Source organism: Terrapene carolina, unplaced genomic scaffold (assembly GCF_002925995.2).
Source record: "Terrapene carolina triunguis isolate 2854851 unplaced genomic scaffold, T_m_triunguis-2.0 Scaffold103, whole genome shotgun sequence".
In the NCBI taxonomy this organism is placed as follows: domain Eukaryota; kingdom Metazoa; phylum Chordata; order Testudines; family Emydidae; genus Terrapene; species Terrapene triunguis.
Window position 1 is genome coordinate 1,451,977 of NW_020664454.1, and position 20,777 is coordinate 1,472,753.

Below are 20,777 nucleotides of genomic sequence, written 5' to 3' on the forward strand. Positions count from 1 at the left end.
ACATACACAATAACCCGGAACACTGTGCCAAATTATGGTCTCGGCTATATTTGAGAAACTGAGAACAGAATTCAGCTGCGTGTGTGTGTGCGCGTGTGTGTGTGTGTGTATGAGAGACCTTTTTCAGAGTACAGTTATACGTTTCACATTGTGAATCGTTTTTTTAAGGCATTCAGCAAAAAGTAATAACTATGGATTAAAAAAATCTGTTAAAACAGAATGAAAGAACTCCAAAACGGATTATAAAATGTAAGCACTTTAACTTGTTTACACACAAATTGAAACCATTTTTAAAATGAGCTTTTGATTTTACCTTTCTGGACAAAATCCTTCACTAATTACAGAGTAGCTGTTTATGACAGCAGTAAAACTTTGCTTGAGGCAAATCAAGTGAAAACCAGGAAGCAACATTTCTTAATTTAAGAGGAAAAAATCTGATAATTTTAAAGTGGGAGGAGTGTAAACAAGAACTCAGACATTTAACCAAGTTAGTGGTCAATAAATATTCCATGACACTTTTTGCAACAGTAGGGTGAGCAGTCCTGGTGTTTTAGCCAAATGCCAACTTGGATAATTACATTTTGCTTACCTAAATGCTATCCCCTGTAGTTTCAGTCAAACATTGTTTTTTGTTGCTGTTTGCGTCATGTCCGAAACTGTTAAGTAGTGTTGCTGCATTGTTCAATGGTTTTTTGTTTCACCTCAATGGGGCTATTATTTCAGAGATGGAAGAAGATTTTCCTATATGTGTAGTTGCAAATCACTTTGAAAAGGTTACAAAGAGCTTTTGGCTCAATTGTACTGATCCTGCTGTTATTGAAGTCAACAGCAAAACACTTGGTGAAACTGAGGCACATAAATGTGTTAAGTGGCCTGCCCATACTCATCCAAGATCAGCAACAGAACTATGAAAGATTTCCAATCCTCTACTCTAACTTTCTAGACCAGGGATTGGCAATGTTTGGCACGCGACCCGCCAGGGTAAGCCCCCTGGAGGGCCAGGCCAGTTTGTTTACCTGCCGCGTCCGCAGGTTCAGCCGATCGCGGCTCCCACTGCCCGCGGTTTGCCGCTCCAGGCCAATGGGCGCTGCGGGAAGCTGTGGCCAGCACATCCCTCGGCCCGTGCCGCTTCCCACAGCCCCCATTGGCCTGGAGTGGCGAACCGCGGCCAATGGGAGCTGCGATCGGCCAAACCTGCGGACACGGCAAGTAAACAAACCGGCCTGCCCTGCCAGGGGGCTTACCCTGGCGGGCCGCGTGCCAAACATTACTGATCCCTGTTCCAGACAATGCTACATTCCTCTGAAATAGCATTATTATTGTTATTATTAATAATAATTCTAACTTTTATTAGCTTGTATCAGAACCAGTTTCTATTGGTCTGTGACCATATATTATACATCTGGTTTGAAGTTCCAGCTACATTGTGGCAATTAAGGTCTTTAAAACAGTGTTTTAAAAAGGTATTTCTCATGGTTGCAGCCAGTAGGATCTGATGTGGTTTCACCAGCTATTGTGGATGGTTGGATAGATGCTGTGTTTGACTAGCATTCAAAAAGTGTTCAAAGAAAGATTGCGCTAATGATGTTTATATCCTTTGTCCACATTGACCAGGCAAACTGTGTTGGAACCCCTTTAAGACACAGAGGTATATTAACCATGGAAATGCAGTTTCGTTTTGTTTTTAAAAACTGTATCGAAGCCAGTGTAGATGGGGCTTGGCCTGGTCAATATGGCAGGAAAAGCATGACCTGATATTTGCTAATTAGAGTTTGTTTATTCAGTAACTCCTCCTACAGCCCTGCCCAACTCAGCTTCCATCATGTCATGTCAGAGAGACATTTTGGTGCTCTGGTCACAGCGCCAGGCGCTCTGTGGGGAATAGTGTCATATTCTTTTCCATGACTTCTTGCAGTGATGCTGCTGGCATTCATTCCTGTAAGTTAATATTTGTAGTGCGCAAGGCTTCACTGGGACCATGCAGCATGTACATCTGATAACCATAGCAGAATAGGTACTTTTTCCCCAGGAGAAACTTAATAAAACAGTTCCCAACACTGTGCACTTTGGAAACGGATTAGGAAAAAACGAAAAGTATCATGAGAGTTGTGGTGCATTGTGTTTTATGGAGTTCTTGGGGAGGGCTCTTTGTTGCTTTTTGTTTGTATTTGTCCACGTTACTGATTTTTTTCTTTTGTGTTGTTCTCTGTTGTTTGTCTTTTCTCTCCCCCAGCTGGTCTGCCCTTTCTGATCATTGAAACCAGCACAATCCAGCCGTACCAAAGGGGGTTTTACTGCAACGACGAGAGTATCAAGTACCCTTTGAAAACGGGCGAGACGATTAACGACGCTGTGCTGTGTGCTGCAGGGATTCTCATTGCCATCCTTGCTGTAAGTAGAATCGTTCACACTCTTCTGCCCCTCTCTGACAGGACTGTATGTTTGTGTCGTCTCCTAAGCAGGTAATGCTGACAGGGCCCTATTGACGCTCCCACACAGCGTGCCAATCAACACAAAGAGACTGTTATAAATTAATTACTGAGCAGAGATTTTCTAAGGATTGGGAGTTAGGACTGTGCTTTGAACAAGTTAAAAAAAATCTACTGCAACAGCAACAAGGACAAGATGGTGTTGGTAATAGGATATGAAGCCTTTCACCTCTGGGTCAGTTGTTCAAAATCAGTCCAGGTTAGTGACTGAAACTCATTAGCATCCAAAGGCAGTCTGGTGTCCCTGGTGAAATTAACCCGTTAATAATTTGGTGAGTAGCTGGGGGTTGATTTGCTTCGTTTGTGGCAGAAGATCTCCCCATTTCAAATACCACTATACTAATGAGCACAGATCTGTGTGCAGACAGAAGCAGAGAAACTAAAAGGCCTAAGTTCTGCTCCAGCACTTATTGAAACCATGTTGACTCTTAGGGTACGTCTTCACTACCTGCCGGATCGGCGGGTAGTAATCGATCTATCGGGGATCAATTTATCGCGTCTCATCTAGACGCGATAAATCGATCCCCAAATGTGCTCCCCGTCGACTCCGGAACTCCACCAGAGCAAGAGGCGGAAGCGGAGTTGACGGGGGAGCCGCGGCCATCGATCCTGCACCGTGAGGACCCGAGGTAAATCGATCTAAGATACGTTGACTTCAGCTACGCTATTCTCGTAGCTGAAGTTGTGTATCTTAGATCGATCCCCCTCTCCCCCCCCCCAGTGTAGACCAGCCCTTTAATGGAAATGGATGGGGACTGATGAGATTGGCCTACTGTCCCAATGCAAGAAGCCCTTTCCATATCAGATTATCAGCATAGGGAAGCATCATCCTATTGATGTGCCTTTACTGTGTATAGGAGGCATAAATTTCCAGTGCTGTTAATCATCTTCCACAACACACACAACAATCTGCAGCCATATGCAAATGAAAACTTACAGCAGGAAGAGTAAGATTACTTCTGAAGCAAGTAAACAAGTCAAAGCGTTTGGGCAAGTCTTGCAAACTTTATAATATAAGCTAGAGTTCACGTTTCAGGAAGCATGCTCCTTACAAGCTAAAGGATTTAGTGCCAATAAGGATTTGGCATGTTGTGTCCACATTTGAGTGATTGCTGTGGTATTTACATATTCCACATTTCATGCAGTTTTTAAAAAGAGGTTGTGCCTTTGCAGCCAACTGCTGCATGGAAAAGTTTTGGAGGCAGTATTAGGCTTTAATAAATAATAAGCTAGACATCTATTAAAGGGCAGTTCTGCTGCTGTGATCTTACTTGTGTCGCCTTTCTGATTACTTTTGATTCTTTTTTCCCTATCCAATTTCCCACTACTGTGTGGAGGGATTATGTTGTGCGTGAACATATTTGCTTTAAGTTTCAGCAAATGGGCCAAATCCAGCCCTGGAAGAGTCAGCAGAGTTGAGGCTTCTTACACTAGTACATTTGTCAGCTATTTACTAAAAACACTTTGGGCTAAACATGTAACAGGAAGCCTCATTACACTCAAGTCACAATGCTCTACAAAAATTTGACCGGTGTCTGTAATGCCATCATGAAAAGCTGAAATGAAGTGCAGTTTGTTATTTAAAAACAAAATAACACCTTTAGAGGTGGCAGATCTTTGCCCCTGTTCCAATCCCTTGGCTCCACTCCTGCAGTGCAAAAGAATATCTGGGGATTCCTTTGATGTGGGGGCATTCATTGGTGACACTTACTCAGCTCTGCACCACCTGCTCCACCCCATCCCATCCTGATGGCGAGGGGCGTGGACAGAATTTGCACTCTGACATTCCCCAGCTGCAGAATGGCCGCAGGCAGGTGTTAGTGGCCAGGATAAGTTGAAGCAGCCTGCAGTCTGCTCTAACGTATGATGGGTGCCAGGCCCAAGTTCCCCACGACTGGGAGAGTGCAAAGGTGGTTTTGAACCACCTTCCTCCCTGTCCCCACAGGTCTAGCACCAAGCATAGCTTGTTCACATGCAAGGTTCTGGCCCTTAATTTTTGTTTAAACATTTTATCAAGATACCATTTCCATTCCCCCCAACCCCCAGCATTTCTGTATGAGAAGTACTGAAGTTTCTCTTTATCCCGCTTCGAGCATAATGTAGGTTTTTCCTTAAGGATCACTTTCAGAACAGTCCTTTGCTTAGTTCTGTCAGCTAAAGCAACTGTATTGTGAGTAGGTAGGTTAAGGCAGGGATTCTCAACCTTTTTTTTTCTGAGCCACTCCCCCCCCCCCCCATACACATGCAATAAAAACTCCACAGCCCACCAGTGCCACAACAACTGGTTTTCTGCATATAAAAGCCAGGGCAGGTGTTGTAGCAAGCAGGGCAATTGCCTGGGTCCCCACACCACAGGGGCTCCCGCATAGGTACATTGCTCAGGCTTTAGCTTCAGCCCCAGGTGGTGGGGCTCAGGGCCCTGGGCTTAAGCCTCATGCAGTTGGGCTTTGGCTTTCTATCCTGGGCCCCAGCAAGTCTAATGCCGGCCCTGCTTGGCGGCCCCCCAGGAGGCCTCGGACCCCTGGTTGAGAACCACTGGGTTAAGGGACAGAAATGACTTTAAGCTCCTATTTCCCCCAGCTTTCATTCTTTGTCCTACAAGCACTGTAATGTCCAATATCTTTAGCACGCCTAAGCTTTATACTGTTTGTTCTTATTGACACTGGTGGTTCAAATAGTAAATTGTGCACATGAGTTTTCCTTTCCTTTTACTCCATCAGAAGCTACAGCTGTAAATTAATCAGAATCATGATATTGTCTGGTTGATTAGAAGGTTCATGCACTCTGGGTAGAATTCACTTCACCCGAATAAAGCCAGAGCTGTTGGTCATTGCATGGATGAAGTGCATGTGGGGTGGGTGGGTGGGGTGGCTTTGTTGGGCACAGGAGGTTGTTGTGGGCTGTGGGGAAGAACTGGTAGGGAGAGAGTTGTTTATGTGAAACCCACTTCCCAATGGGAGCAACACGAGGCACTGATGCACGGGCCCTCAGTAGCTGCTATGCAAGCCTGTGGGATACAGTAGCAGTCACAGCCTCTTTATGCCCCTTTCAGATGAAGGTGGATCCTGTGAACCCTCCCTCTGATTTGGCCCAGTCACTGCCTTACCCACTAGCCTTTGCAGGGCCATAGGGAGAGAGCTTAGCTTGCCTAGTGTACCAGCTCAAGGCTTAAGCTGTACAGAGGGGTGCTGTGCTGAACCTGCGCACTGGGATGAATTTTGTCCTATTAATTTTTCCCTCAAGGAAATATTTCAAACCTATTTCAGTATTACTGTCTGAGCCTTTCAGCAGTGATTAAAACTACATTATAGTCTGTGCAAAGATAGGAAGCAATCCCCAGTGGAACTCTCTCTCCCGTCAATGGGAGTCACGTATGTATAGGTTGAGGGTAGTATATGACTCATTGTGTTGTGTCTACCAAACAGATGGCTGATTTCTTTTCAAAGTCATCCTTTGGCTTGGTTTTTTCCATTTCCAAGATAATTATCTGTTAGTTTCCCCCCTCCCCCAAGCAGAATTGAAATGAAGCCAGGTTTCAGCTTTCATTGATCGCAGCATCGTTTGCCAGCCAGTTTATTCATAGAGCCATGGGCAAACAGTCCCAATAATTCTCTGTCTCTCATTCCAAAAGTGAAAGTGGAAAAAAAAAATCTATAAACAAGGAGAAATTTTTACCCTGCAGGTAAAATTCCATACCCCCAAGTATGGAAAAGCCATAAAATAAAATGAAAAAAACATCTCATTTTCACATTACTGCCTGACATACCGTCATGTCGGCTCCATGCAGAATCTGCTTCTGATCAGTAGTGAGCCAGTGGCAAATACAAGAGTTGGAACTGAAATTGGAAACATAATCAACTGAGTATTTAATCCATCAAGTTTCTAACATGAAATGGCAGGTCAATTAAAAAGAAAAAAAGTTTCCCCGAAAGAAATGGATGTTTTCTATGTAGGTTTCACTTCACTCACAACAAAAGTAAATTGGTAAGGAAAATACAAAAGCTCAGTTATTTGTTGCTGAGTGATACAAATGGCTAACAAGTGATTTAAGAAACAGATTTCTTGCTATGGCAGAATATATGGAAAATTCAAGTCATGCTAACCTCTTTTTCAGATGTAACCCAGATACCAGAATTTTTGTAACATAATATGAAGTCCTTCCAAATCCACAAAGCACCAATATCTCTCCTTTCATTTGAAATGTTTGCTTTTCAAAGACATGACTGCAGGTAGGGGCAATTTAGGACAATAAATAAAACCAAAAAAATTTCACGTTTCCAACTCCCAGCTTTAAATACTCGCACCGGCAGAATCTTTAAGCCAGAGCGAAAGGTCCGGGTTGTGTTTTATGTGTCTTGAAGAATGCCAGAGCTCTTGCTAAGTAAACTTTAGAGGTGAAAACTTCTGCTTCTCTCAGGACATAGTAGGATGTGCATTTGTGTTCAGTGCCTACATATTTACTGACTTGGAGACAAAGACTGCCCTTGGCATTACACATGCATGAGACCCTTGAGATACTAATTGCCCCTAAGATTTTTGCTCTCAGACCTCTACTAAATGCTCATAGACTTTAAGGTCAGAAGGGACCATCATGATCATCTAGTCCAGGGATTCTCAAACTGTATTGGGGTCGCAACCCCATTTTAATGGAGTCGCCAAGGCTGGTGTTGGCCCTGGGTCTCGCAAGTCTGAAGCCCAAGCCCCACCGCCCAGGACTGAAGCCCAAGCCCTACCACCCAGGGCTACGGTTACATGCTCCCACCCAGGGCAGAAGCCCTTGGCCTTCAGCTTTGCCCCACTTCTCCCCCCCCTCCCCCAGGGTGGCGGGCCTTGGGCGGGCTCGGTCTTCGGTTCCCCCCTCCTGGGGTTGTGTAGTAATTTTTGTTGTCAGAAGGGGGTCACGGTGCAATGAAGTTTGAGAACCGCTGATCTAGTCTGACCTCCTGCACATGGCAGGCCACTGAACCTCATCCAACCACTCCTGTAATAGACCCCCTAACCTCTGTGCTTTTACTTGTGGAAAATATTTGACCCTCATGGAGACTGAAGGCCTCTTTTTATCCATAGACGAGGCTTGGCATGAGCTGTGATAATACAAGATTCTCCACACTGACCAGCCAGTAAGCATTAAAAGCCAGTTGTGGAGGGACTCCCTGTATCAGGGAGAGAATGATTCATGTCCATTCAGTTCTTGGCCTTGCTGTTCTGAATGCTAACAAGGGAGGGGCAATTGCTCACTAGGACTGAAATTCAATCTGTGCGGAGGACAGCACAAGGCTTATGCATCATTGATGTCCTCAAAGAGGGCCGTCTGTGGTGCACAAGCTTTGTGGTGGTTTTCTGCACAGGGATGAATTGCACCCTCTGATCTGGAGTGAGGCCACAAACCTATTTCACATAGGCCACTGAACAGGTGGTAACAACTGGCAATCACTTCCAGCTAGGCTTGGATTTGAAGCCATGCCCTAGAGGTAAAAGGTTCTTTATTCCATTTTCTGAGCCCCCTTATGGCTAATACTGTTGTTTGTACCCAACTCCATGTACTGTCAGATCTTGACAGCTTGAGGAAAAAACCAACAAGCTTTCTAGATCAGCTAATTTATAAGAATACAAATGTGGATAGTCAGATACTTTATATTGCAATGTTAAGTGCTCCCATTTGGCAAGACACAGAAAAACAATACCTTGGAGACAAAACTGATTAGAAAGACCCTGAAAGTGTAATTACTGGGGCAACTGGATAATTGATGATAATTGCATATAAAACTTACACTTGATCAGAAAGATTGTAGAAGATACTAGAGAGAAAAGTTTGATATTTGTTTCTTACTAGTGACTATGTTAAATATTTCCAGCAATTCACACTGGGAAATTCTCTATATACCACATGCAAATTATTTGCTGGAGACACAAGTCAGAAAAGGAGATTAATACCTTTAAGACTTGTTTGTTCAGGATGAAATTTCAGTTTGTGCACATCTGTGCTGAATTAGTTTTCTAAGTCCCTCTTTATCAGGGAGAGCGCTGCCAAAAAACAACTTCGCCCTATTTTAGTTTTTCATTAACGTTCAGCCATGATTTTAACTAAAATAAGGAGGGGTCATGACTACCCAGCAGTGTGTTAGCGGGAGACTGAAGTCTCCAATTTACAATCTGTTACATCTGTGCAATTACCAAGACCACCAGCAGTGAGAAAAAATATTAATCCCTAGACTTTGTTGGTCCCTGTTTAAAATGGTCACATGTCTAAGCTTTAAGGGGATCCATTTGTGAACTCTGAGAATAGTGGTACATCCTGTGGTGTCAAGTATCCTCCTTAATTCAATTTATTTTCCCTCTGCAGTTCTAAGCCTTATAAGATGCAGGCACCTCTTCCCTGCATGACTATATGCACCCAGCTATCAAAGAAAGTTGCAGTATGCAGTTGGGGTGAGGTATTCTTCTGCGGTGCAGTTGCAGAGTGGACACCTTCACTTTGAGAGTGGCAAAATCCACAGGCCATTTCTTTGAGTATGTTGACACTATGAATGGCACAGCTGCAGCTATGCCACTGAAGAGCCGTAGTATAGACACTTCCTAAATTGATGGAAGAGCTTTTTCTGTCAGTGTAGGTAACACAGCTCCCTAAGCGGCTGTAGCTACCCGGTGGTTAGGTTGGCTTAACTACAGCTAGATCAATCTAAATTTTACGTGTAGACCAGGGCTTTGTGTGTAGTGGAAATAGATTCCTGAGTGCCCACAAAACCCACAGGAGATTCCTAAACCACTCATTTGCAGATAAATGAGCAAACACAGAGAAAATTGAAACGACAGCGGCAGGGAGAAGAACTGCCTCCAAATGACAATTAGAAAGCATGAATGTCCTTTCCATGACACAAATGAACTGTGTTCTGCCACAGGAGAAATGTTCAGGCATTCTTTTTTGGTCCTCATGCAAATATACTTCCTGGCTCACAGCCTGCATTTGAAGATCGTCCAAAATCTAGATAAACCATCATCTGCAGAACATTTGGATTCTCAAGGGATTACAAATGACTCTGGAACAGGTCAGCTGCAAGACCAGACAACCTCAGTCAAGCCCATAGGGAGCTCGATACTAATATTCTTTTGTAAAATGTGACTGTGGTTTGTAAACCCTCCATGGCAGGTCAATGGCCCCGATGTCTTTCTCCAAGAAGTATGGAAGTATAAGTGCCTGCTTGCAACATTTGGGGTTTTTTTTTTACTTCCCTTTGATAAAGCCTGCATAGCTATTATTTCAGTTACTTTAGGTCAACCTTTGTTTTTCAAGCCCTGGTACTCAGAGTTCAAACCATGATACAGTTTCATCTCCTCTTAGTCTAATTGCAATACTTTTCCAGTTTATTCGTTTCCAAAAGTTGTGCCAAGTTTTTAAAAAGGTAGGTAGGGGAGAATTCTCTTCTGCATGGAGTTGGCTGGCTGCCATGCTGTGAAGAATATTGCTAGCTGTTTCAGAAAGGGATTAGCATGAAGGCATTTTTCCTGACAGTTAAATTTACATATCACAATGCTGCTGACTGGAACAGAAAGGGGAGTGAGGGAGAAAAAAAAACACCTAATTTTATTACTCAGGTATAAAAACATTGAAAGTAATGAATAAAATCCTAATGCTGTAAATCTGGAGCTCAAAAACTAGGTGTGTAACGTGACAGAACAATTTAAGCTTTTGCCTCTTTTGGAGAGGTGAGCCATTTAGACTTCATTTCATGGCCTGATTTTCATTAAATTGCCTTTTAAGAGTTAGGATTACAAGAAGCCAGGTCCTCAAGTTCATAACTATGATTTATCATAACATTGTGAAATCCACAACACTCCCCCCCTTCATGGCACAAGAAATACATAATTTGCTGCTTAATAACTACAAGGACCACTGGAATTCCCAGGAAAGTCCTGTGTTTATAGAAGCTTTGTACGATTTAAATTGGGTCTGGCCACTGCAAATTTTGGGCCAGATTCTAAATACTTTGAGGATCTAAGAATCTGATTCTTTGTGTTCATTTTTTTAAAGCTATGAAAAATAATAAAAAAACAACAGCCCACCTCTGAAATGTTAGATTTTTTTTTTCTATATGGAATTTAATATAGTAACCTTGCTCCTCAAGGAACCTTGATTCTTTTGTCTCTCTGATTAGCTTTTAGTTGAATTCTGATCTCAGTTACACTGGTATAAATCTGGAGGAGCTGGAGCATTTGAAGTCAATGCAGTTATTCCGGCTTTACACCAACGTACGCGAGAGCAGATTTTGATTCAATGACTAGCTTGGCCTTAGAATTTTTCCTTACGTTGAAAAAAAAAATGTTGGTCTTGATTTCTGGAAAGTATAAAGAAAAATGGGAAATTTAGGATGTGTTGAAGAAGAGAATTCCAAATGGTGAGATCCTGCAGGTGGCGGAACGCTCTCCCACTTGACATGGTGGAAGCCCCATTACTTGAGCTATTCAGAACAAGAAAAAGCAAAGCATTGTAAATTATACAAAATATAATTAGGGAACAATTTGCACTAGGATGGAGAAGAACAGAACACCTAGCAGGTGTTTTTTGTCTCTGATATCTATGATTGCATGAACATCATCCGGTTACAAAGGTTTCTCTGGAACTTAAGGGATCTCAAGTTCAGCTTCATCCATGTGTGAAGAAAACAAAATGGCTGGAGATTTCTGAAAAGGAGTGTACTGATATACTGGTCTTTTATTTACCTTCCTGTTGTGGGTGGGCTACCTGCTTTATGCATCAACAACATAGTGACAACACAGCAGAAAGGTGAAAATGCTGTAATCCACTGCGGTTTTGTTATATTAAGAACAGTGGCATTCCTAGGGCTCTCTCTCGCTCTCTCTTGCTCAGCTGACTGATTCAGGCCAAGTGAGCACTTCTTAGGAAGTATTCGCCTTTTGGAATCATTTGCTGTTGATTTGGGCCACAACTGCACTGTGTATCTTGCGACGTCCATGAAGCAAGTGTCCAATCGCTGATATGGTGATACCAAATCTTTTTAGGTCTGGCTGACTGCTTTTGTTGACACAGTAATATGGGATAGCTAGAATCTACAAAAAAAAGAGGTTAGGCCAGTTTCTTCATGTCTCTGGGCATGTCACTGTTACCTGCAGGCTAACAGAGGGGGGAAAGAGAGAGACTGGTAAGTGCCATTTTACGGTGCTCCAGCCAATAAACAAAAGCATTTTTTTTTAACCCCGTGTTGCATTCTGAGGTAGAATCGTGAGTCTGAGATGTAATGGCATCTAATAGCTCTCAGATGGGCAAGTTGTTCTTGGAATTCCATCAATATTTATTTAACTTGAGTCTGCTTCTAAGACAGGATTTGCGGATAAATATGTATCGTTCAGAAACATGCTCGCCTTCTGTCTGAAACAAAAATTCTCTCACTAAGAAGTGTTAATATGCATCTGGCCTTAAGCCTACAGTAATTAATGGGGCTCTGAAAGACTTGAATGCAGGACCCTGTAGTTTATTTCTTAACAAATGCTCATTTATTCTGAGATCTTATTATCTTGTGTGGTTGCACATTTACCTCGTGTGACCTCTTAATGCAAAATGTGTTTTTTATTTATATATTTTTTTAAATTCCTCCCTCAGATCATAACAGGGGAGTTCTACCGGATTCACTACTTAAAGGAGAAGTCTCGGTCCTTCATCCAGAACCCATATGTGGCGGCTCTCTACAAACAAGTGGGCTGTTTTGCCTTTGGCTGTGCCATCAGCCAGTCCTTCACAGACATTGCCAAAGTGTCCGTCGGACGCTTGCGACCTCATTTCCTGGACGTTTGTAATCCAGACTTTTCAGTAATCGACTGCTCTAAAGGCTACATTCAAAACTACACCTGTAGGGGAAATGACAGCAGAGTCCAGGAAGCCAGGTGAGAGGCATTTCCTTGACAATATAGGAGGGAAAACTGTTGTTTCTGCCAAAATGGTGTCCCACAAAATACTCCTCAGGTCCCTTCTGCCAGCAATGGATCATTTGAAAACTTCCTTCTCTGGAAAGACTGTCATGGAGCTACTACTACTGACTGGCAATTTTCCTAAGGAGTTATTGAACTCTGCTGAATAATACCTCTCCTTCCTTCTATTAACTCCCACACCATTGTTTTATGAATGCTTGCTCAATGTGGGAATTTACCATAAGAGGTGACATCACAGTTAAGTGGTTTGGATCTACACGGCAAAGCAGCCCTTCCTTTGTGTAAAGACAGCAAACAGTGCCAGGAACCCTTTTTCAAAGTCTTTTTTGTGTCGTGTTCATTGGATATTTAATTTTGATTTTTGGGGGGGGGGGTGTGAACTTTACAAGTTATACTTAATGCACCTGGATTGGTGTTTACCTTTATTTCTATAGAAATGCCCAGATATTTGGGGCTAGTTTGTAAGTTATCAGTCTGCTGAGTATATAACAGTTCATAGCCGTGCTGCCCCAAAAGCAGACCAGGAAGGGAACTGCAATCCCATGATTCTCCACCTATTGATCCAGAAAGGAAATAATTTTCTACTGGTCTTCTTGTCATGTCGCCATGCTCAGCTGCATTGGCTGGAGTGTCAGGATGGGGGTGGAGCCAAGGCTCAATACATACCCTGCTCATCCACTCATTCTCTACCCTGCTGGGTATGGGGGGAGCAGCAGCCCCAGAGAAGTTGCTTCCCCATCCACAATGCCAGGTAGCCCATACTGAAAAAATAAGGGTGTACCTTACATCTCTTAATTCCCCTGTTGTAAGATTATTCATAGGCAGGTTCAATCTAATATTTCAATGGCTGGTTCATACATGTTCTCTGTCTTACAGGAAATCCTTCTTCTCTGGTCACGCCTCCTTCTCGCTCTATACCATGCTTTATTTGGTGGTGAGTACCCTTAATTTTTTGAGAGCCAAACCTGTTTCCACACCGCAGCATCCCCACATGGGACGCTCACCCCCATTTGTAGCAATTTGGCAGCTGATTACATTGCTCTGACTACATCAGAAGACTGCAGGGACTGAATAAACAACTGCCATTAAAAACTCAAAAATACTTGAACTTTTTAGCATTGTTTGGTCTTGTGACTCCTGAAATTTCTGTCCGGTTACACAGACCTTGGCTGCACCAAGACTGTTACCAAGTCTCCAGATCAATCCTGCATTCCTTGCTCAAACTCTCACTGAAGTCAACAAGAGTTTGGCGTGAGCCAAATAAGGAAGCTGCATCGCCTAAGATCAATGCACCGGGGCTTTATTTAGGGTTATATTAGGCAGCTTGCACTGGTCTCTGCCCTTGATGAATATATAAGCCTAACTGGCTGCCCCTGTAGGTTAAAGTCTGGTTTCCATGTCACATTTGGGGCCAAATCTGAAAGCAAAGCAGGTGAACTGGCCTCCCCCAGACAGCCTGATCCAAAACTGTGGGCTGGTCTGTTTTTCTTTGTCAATGAAAAATGGTTCTGCCCTTCCTCTACTCTGCCCTTGAATAGAGCAGTGTGCCAAGGTGCTTCCTGCCTGTAGCTGCTGGAGGCATGCTTGATAGCACTCATGAAACAACCCAGCACAGGTCAATTATGGGTGGAACTACAGTAAACTTTTTTGGAAAGGGGATTTGGACAGTGATTTGTGCAAAAAATAATTAGGAAAAAGGTTTTTGGATACTTTCAAAGATTTGCAGCCCCCATATCTCCTGTAACCTTAGATTGGAAACCAAAGAAACAGCCCTGTACTTGTGAAAACATTAAACATGAACTTTTATTTATCCACGAGCTGCACTTCCCCACCTCCTCTTTACTTTGCCATCTGAAAAGATAAATTACCACTGCTCTCGCCTGGTTTTTTACCCCCCTCCCTGAGGCTGGAAGCAGTTTCTGTAATTTAATTACTGGGGTTTTAGACAGTTGGGGGGTTCCATTCATTGATTTCCTCATTTTCTTTTTTCTTTTCTTGAAACATTTCAAATTTATTCTGGAAACATTCACGCCATTTCCTCCCAGCGACGTTAAAACAACGTTGTCAGTGAACGGCTGGGGATATGTGATGTGAAAGGAATTAGACATTTCCCACCCCACCCTACCCTCCAAACAAAATTGGGTTGAATGTTGTGTTTGTGTGTGTAAAAGAAAGAGAGACCCAGGGTTGTGGCAACAGTTCTGCACTACAGGTTTCTGAATGACTGTTTTGTTTTACCCATCAACAAAAATCACTACTTCAGTTTTCCATGAAACAGTAACCCCCCCCCCCGACCCCAGCACGCTGTCAGCGAGTGATCTCTATTTATATACCCTTAAGTGCAGCAGCTTTAATTAAAGTTAACAGGTTAAAAGTTCCTTTGCCATGTCAGGAGGGGAGGGGAATCATTCATAGTGCCAAAGCCAACGCAGTGATGTTTCACAGAAATCTAAGCCCTTAATGGCTGATTTGCAAAACTTTCCAAACTGAGCTTGGAGCCATTGCTTGCCATGAGTATTAAATAAGGTTCTGCGGGCAGTCAAGTAGGTCATCTCTAAGAGGCTTTCAGGCTTGGCTTCAGGAAGCAATGAGGACTGGCGGCTTTAATTAAACAGGTGGCTGGGTCTGTCAGAACAATAAGCGAGACTGGTGCTGTCTTTCTGTGTTCGATCCCGTTGTTTGCTAGATTCTGCCACCACCCTTTCAAGGCCTCTGCTGATCCTGATACCACAAAGGAGTGGCTCGCACTCTTAAATCATAAGGACTCTGTTCTGCTGCTTCCTTTATTAAAATACGTGGGGACAAATCTTGAAGTGCTGACTCAGGCAAATCCCCTCCACCCCCTTCGCGAGATGTGCCCGGTGTCTTCAACAACAGTAAGGGATGCAGGTCAGCATCTCTCAGGATTTTTGCCCAACTGGCTTCAATGGAAGTTGACTAAAGACCTCTGAGTTTCTCTCTCCTATGTTAAAAGCACTGGGCGGGTTGTTTTATTCTCACAAACTTTGCCAGGTTTTTTCTGCAAGGCTAGCAGTTACACAGCACGTTAGAAACAAAACAGCACACTGGCAGTTCAAATATGCAGGATGGGCCTGACCATATAAATGCTCTGTGCACTTGGTTCCCTGCAGAGGCCAGAGCCAGGCAGGCCTGGAGATGGCATCTTGCACGAGATGCTGCCACGGGACATCAGGAACAATGCTTTTTTTTTTCACCTCTTTGCCCCAGTGCCTGCCATATATTTTTCTCTGAGCTCCACAGTAGGTTACCATGTGGCTTTTAACGGCTGCCCTGTATTTGGGGTAGCGCATAGCTGAATAGTCACGGCCCATGAGCCTTCTGCTAGGCTCCTCCAGAGGGGAAGCATGCTCATCTGAATCTACTGAGAAGTGCATTGTGGGACAGGGCCTCGGTTGCAGCTGTTAGCAGGCAGCAGTGATATATCAGAGAGAGAGAGAGAGAGAGATTGTGGCCATGGCACACACCAACAGTAATCAAGCTCTGATTTCTCTTCCCTGTCCCTGCCCTTCCCATCGTCCTCATATGGAAGCACTTCAGTTATCAGCGCTCTGCAGCGTCTGCCTCTCCCCCCCAACCCACTAGAGACTGAAAACAAAACATTGTGGAAACCGGCTTTTGACCGGTACAGCCTACGTCCTCCAAGACTGCAGTCTGGAAGGCACCGACCTCTGCTCCTTGGCTGGGATATAACAAACTGACCCGTGACACTGGATTGGTTCCATTTATCCCTCTGGATGGAAGATTACTGGCCCAGAATTCCCAGAGGTTTTAAGGCTCGAAAGACTGAGCTAGGATTGGTAGTATGCACAGTCAGGCTATCTGTTCAATTGTGCTCATAGAACTGGGGCAAAAATTACGCTAATGCGTTTGATGGAAATTGAAGAGGGGGAGAAAAAAGAAACAAACAGAGACATAGTTGTGTATAGTCTATGTCTGATGTCAGGAAGTCTCCTTGTCCAGTAGTGGCCTCCTCTTTGTCATTCCACACCTTCCTGCCACTCCGTGCGAGAGTCTTCTCCTTTGTGTTTTCTGACACCAAAAACATAATGAAAATGTACCGCCCCGGCACAAAATCCATTGTACTGAAAGCTGATAATGATATTGTATTAGCAGGTGTTAAAAAACCCTCTCTCCTTCCCAGTTGATTGGGTGAGAGAAGCTTCGTAAGACTGGTTTGAAACACAGATAAATCACGGCAAAGCACTATTTTTGCATGCTTCTAACAGTAAGTTTGATGGACCCAATCAAGGAATCATCTTGATATAAACAAATTGTTTGCTCTCTGATTCCTGAGAAGCTGCTTAGCAAAAGTTTGACTGCTGAGGGCTTGTGTGATGGAGGGCTTGGCAGGGGCCTGTGGAACAGGGAACTGGCTGCATTTTTTCAGGCATCTCCTGCAGATTGGGAGTCATTAGTCACCAGGTCCTTTTTTAAAGACATGCTTGGACAGATTTATGGGGGCTTAGTGAACAATGCAGAACACTCATTCAGCCGTGAATCTCACCCTCAGCAAGTATCTCATTCTTAAATGATCAGCCCCAGGAAACCATTGAGATGTTGTGTTTGTGAGTGGGTGGGTATCTAAAATAATTCACTGATGTGCAAAATCCTCAATAAAAATATCGTTCATGCAAACGTTCCTTTTCAACAGGTCTGTGCCATTCATTGGCCAGCTCTTTGGCCATGAGAGCCTAGATGGAGACCTCAAACTCACTAGGAAATATGTATTTGTGTGGGGAAACACTACCAAAAACTGTCAGACAGCTTTAGAAAATGTGCACATTTTGTGGTGTCCAACTATGGGATGGATTTAGCATTCCTGCAGGGTGCCTGACCGATAGCCCCAGCGTGTCATTTATCCACAGAAATGATTCAGAGTAGAAATAGCAGTGCAAGATTCCCCCACAGTGCCCAACCCATGTGCTCCAACTTTGACCTGGAGAGTTTAGCCCTGGGGATGAGAAGATGGGACGGTCCTTGGCTTCCCTGGTGATGCTGTCAACTAGTGTAAATTGTATTGGCTTCCCCCCCCCCCTTTTAATTTCCCCAGTGAGAACATTTATCCACTAGGAACTGGACTGATAAAATATCCAAACGAGGCCAAGAGTTTTGTTACTATTTGCCCCCATTAGTGAAATAGGAATAAATACTAAGTACCAGAGGGGATTCTATATTCCAAATCCTTGTGGAAGTGTTTCCAGGAAGACATTTAATACACACAAAAAGCGCTTGGGGCTCAATTTGAAACACAGATTCAGGGCTACATTTTGTGTCATTTTCTTGTCATCAAAAACTTGCAATTAACGTCACGTGCTTTGTATAACAATTTACAAAGGAAATGACTCTCTGGTAATCCTGTTTGTACTAATTTTTCTTGCCCTGTTACCAGTTGGCTAAGTAGAACCATAACGCTTATTGTAATTTTTATAGTGCGATGGGTGAAGAGGAGCTATACAATTTGGTTTGGAAATGGCCGAGAAAGTTTGAATGCATTTGTGTGCACACTAAGGGAATGTCTTTACTAGGGGGGAAAAAAGAGGTGTTCTTCACTCAAGATAAAACCCTACTGAAGACAAAGTGGTTTGTAGTTTTCACAGGAGTTAGCAGGTCAAGTTAAAGACTCCAGGGAAGCTGGGGGTTTATCTCAACCTGCTAACATGAAAACTACAAACTGCCTGATCTGCAATAGGATTTACTTCCTGGTAGTTAACTTGAGTTAGGAATACACCTTTTTTTCTCCCCCGAGTGAAGACAAGGCGGAAGGTCAGATAAGGCCCATAAGGATGTTGAACTATGAGGATGGAGATGGCCTGTACAATAGGATTTTTCAGCCCATGTGGATCATAGAACTAAGCACAGTGGGGAAGAAGGGGGAAGCCAGTGGATTCTAGGGCGGTCATTAACCTGAAGTAACATCTTTGGACTAGCTACGTTGATGCCCTAATGCCCTGGCTCTGGGCTGAAGGGAGATTTCTATTCCTCAAGCCCTGCAGAAAGCTTTAGCTTTGTGCTGGGAACCAGTTCTTTTCTCTGTTCTCTGAAAGCAAGAATAGCAGAGAATTTCCCCCCACCTGTCAGTGAGCATAATTAAGGAGAAACATCAGTTATTAGCCTGCAATTCAATGCCGCCTGGTGACAGAATCTTCCTAATAACCTCACAACTATCTGAGTTCTTTTGTATTCCAGGGATCCTCATTCCCTCATGAGAACTGAGATGCCAGCAGTTATGCCTTAGATTAACTAACTGATTGCAATCCTTTAGCATTGTTCTTTGCTTGTGGCTTAGTGGGGAGAGCTGGGTCATGGAATACTCTCTGTGGTCCAAGAATGGTGTGAGTTTAGTAGCATGCAGATGCAAGCTCAGGGGGCGAGCTGGAGTCATAGAATCATAGAATATCAGGGTTGGAAGGGACTGCAAGAGGTCCAACCCCCTGCTCAAAGCAGGACCAATCCCCAACTAAATCATCCCAGCCAGGGCTTTGTCAAGCCGGGCCTTAAAAAATTCTAAGGAAGGAGATTCCACCACCTCCCAGGGTAACCCATTCCAGTGCTTCACCACCCTCCTAGTGAAATAGTTTTCCTAATATCCAACCTAAACCTCCCCCACTGCAACTTGAGACCATTACTCCTTGTTCTGTCATCTGCTACCACTGAGAACAATCTAGATCCATCCTCTTTGGAACCACCCCCTTTCAGGTAGTTGAAAGCAGCTATCAAATCCCCCCTCATTCTTCTCTTCTGCAGACTAAATAATCCCAGTTCCCTCAGCCTCTCCTCATAAGTCACATGCTCCGGCCTCCTAATCATTTTTGTTGCCCTCCGCTGGACTCTTTCCAATTTTTCCACATCCTTTTTGTAGTGTGGGACCCTAAACTGGACACAGTACTCCAGATGAGGCTTCACCAATGCCGAATAGAGGGGAATGATCACGTCCCTTGATCTGCTGGCAATGCCCCTACTTATACAGCCCAAAATGCCATTAGCCTTCTTGCAACAAGGAAACACTGTTGACTCATATCCAGCTTCTCGTCCACTGTAACCCCTAGGTCCTTTTCTGCAGAACTGTTGCCTAGACATTCAGTCCCAAGTCTGTAGCAGTGCATGGGATTCTTCCATCCTAAGTGCAGGACTCTGCACTTGTCCTTGTTGAACATCATCAGATTTCTTTTGGCCCAATCCTCTAATTTGTCTAGGTCCCTCTGTATCCTATCCTTACCCTCCAGTGTATCTACCAGTTTAGTGTCATCTGCAAACTTGATGAGGGTGCAATCCATGCCATCCTCCAGATCGTTAATGAAGATATTGAACAAAACCGGCCCCAGGACTGACCCTTGGGGCACCCTGCTTGATACCGGCTGCCAGCTAGACATGGAGCCCATGTCACTACCCATTGAGCCCGACGATCTAGCCAGCTTTCTATCCACCTTATAGTCCATTCATCCAGCCGATCCTTCTTTAACTTGCTGGCAAGAGTCATTTAAGAAAAACAAGTGCTTGGTTCAAGTCCTACTTAGCTGATAATTTTGGGGTTTCGATGGGATCAGGGCCAAAATGTGACCCCTAGGTCACCATCTGCAATTAAATTTCAGATTACACAGTCGACAAAAGGAAGAAAATGCAAATGTGCTTTTGCTCCTATGTGCTTGTGCTTGCAAATGTGCTTGTGCTCCTAATCCTGCAGTTCACAATCAGTCAGCTAACTGCATCCAGGCAGGCTAGTGGACTTTGCCAGGGATGAATTTGGCTTAGAGAGTTTTGCCCATATAAGAATTCCAGGATTTGTGCCCTCTTCAAAGGGCGGGGGTGTGGGTGGGTTGGGGGTGGGGGTGGGGGAGAGGTTTACATGGAAGATAACTTCAGGTCAAGTGTAAAAAGTCCAGTCAGGGAAACACGATAAGGCCCTGCCAATGCTCGGAGCGAAATCTTAGGAAAGAAAATGACAAATTTCCTAGATCTGGCTGAATGCAGCCATGTGATATGGATGCGGTGAGGGGGAGTTCTGTTTGACAGCCCAGGGACGGCGCAACCCATTAGGCAACCTAGGCGGTCGCCTATGGCGCTACAGTTTGGGGGGCGGCGACCGCGGCAGTATTTCGGCGGCGGAACCTTCCGCGCCCTCTGTGGGGGACGACATTTCGGGGTGGGACCTTCCGCCGCCTAGGGCGGCAGAAAAGCTGGCGGCGCTCCTGTGACAGCCAAGTTACTTGCTCAGCACCTTCCTCAGTAAACGACTCCAAAGTATAAAGATTAAGTGTATATATTCTTCTCTCCCTGCCTGCTCCTGACTTGTAATCCTGCAGATGGACACAAACTGTTGTCTTGTTC

The 20,777-nt window shown here is 44.1% G+C and overlaps 1 protein-coding gene across 1 annotated transcript in view; it reads left to right on the top strand.

The window, feature by feature from the left end:
• The window catches only part of LOC113406548 (phospholipid phosphatase 3), a 67,794-nt gene that overhangs the window by 32,092 nt on the left and 14,925 nt on the right, over window positions 1-20,777 (top strand). The window contains exons 2-4 of the mRNA XM_026651833.2: window positions 2,234-2,391; window positions 12,106-12,386; window positions 13,308-13,365. Coding sequence (XP_026507618.1) covers window positions 2,234-2,391; window positions 12,106-12,386; window positions 13,308-13,365 — 497 coding nt within the window. The remainder of the gene's footprint in view (window positions 1-2,233; window positions 2,392-12,105; window positions 12,387-13,307; window positions 13,366-20,777) is intronic.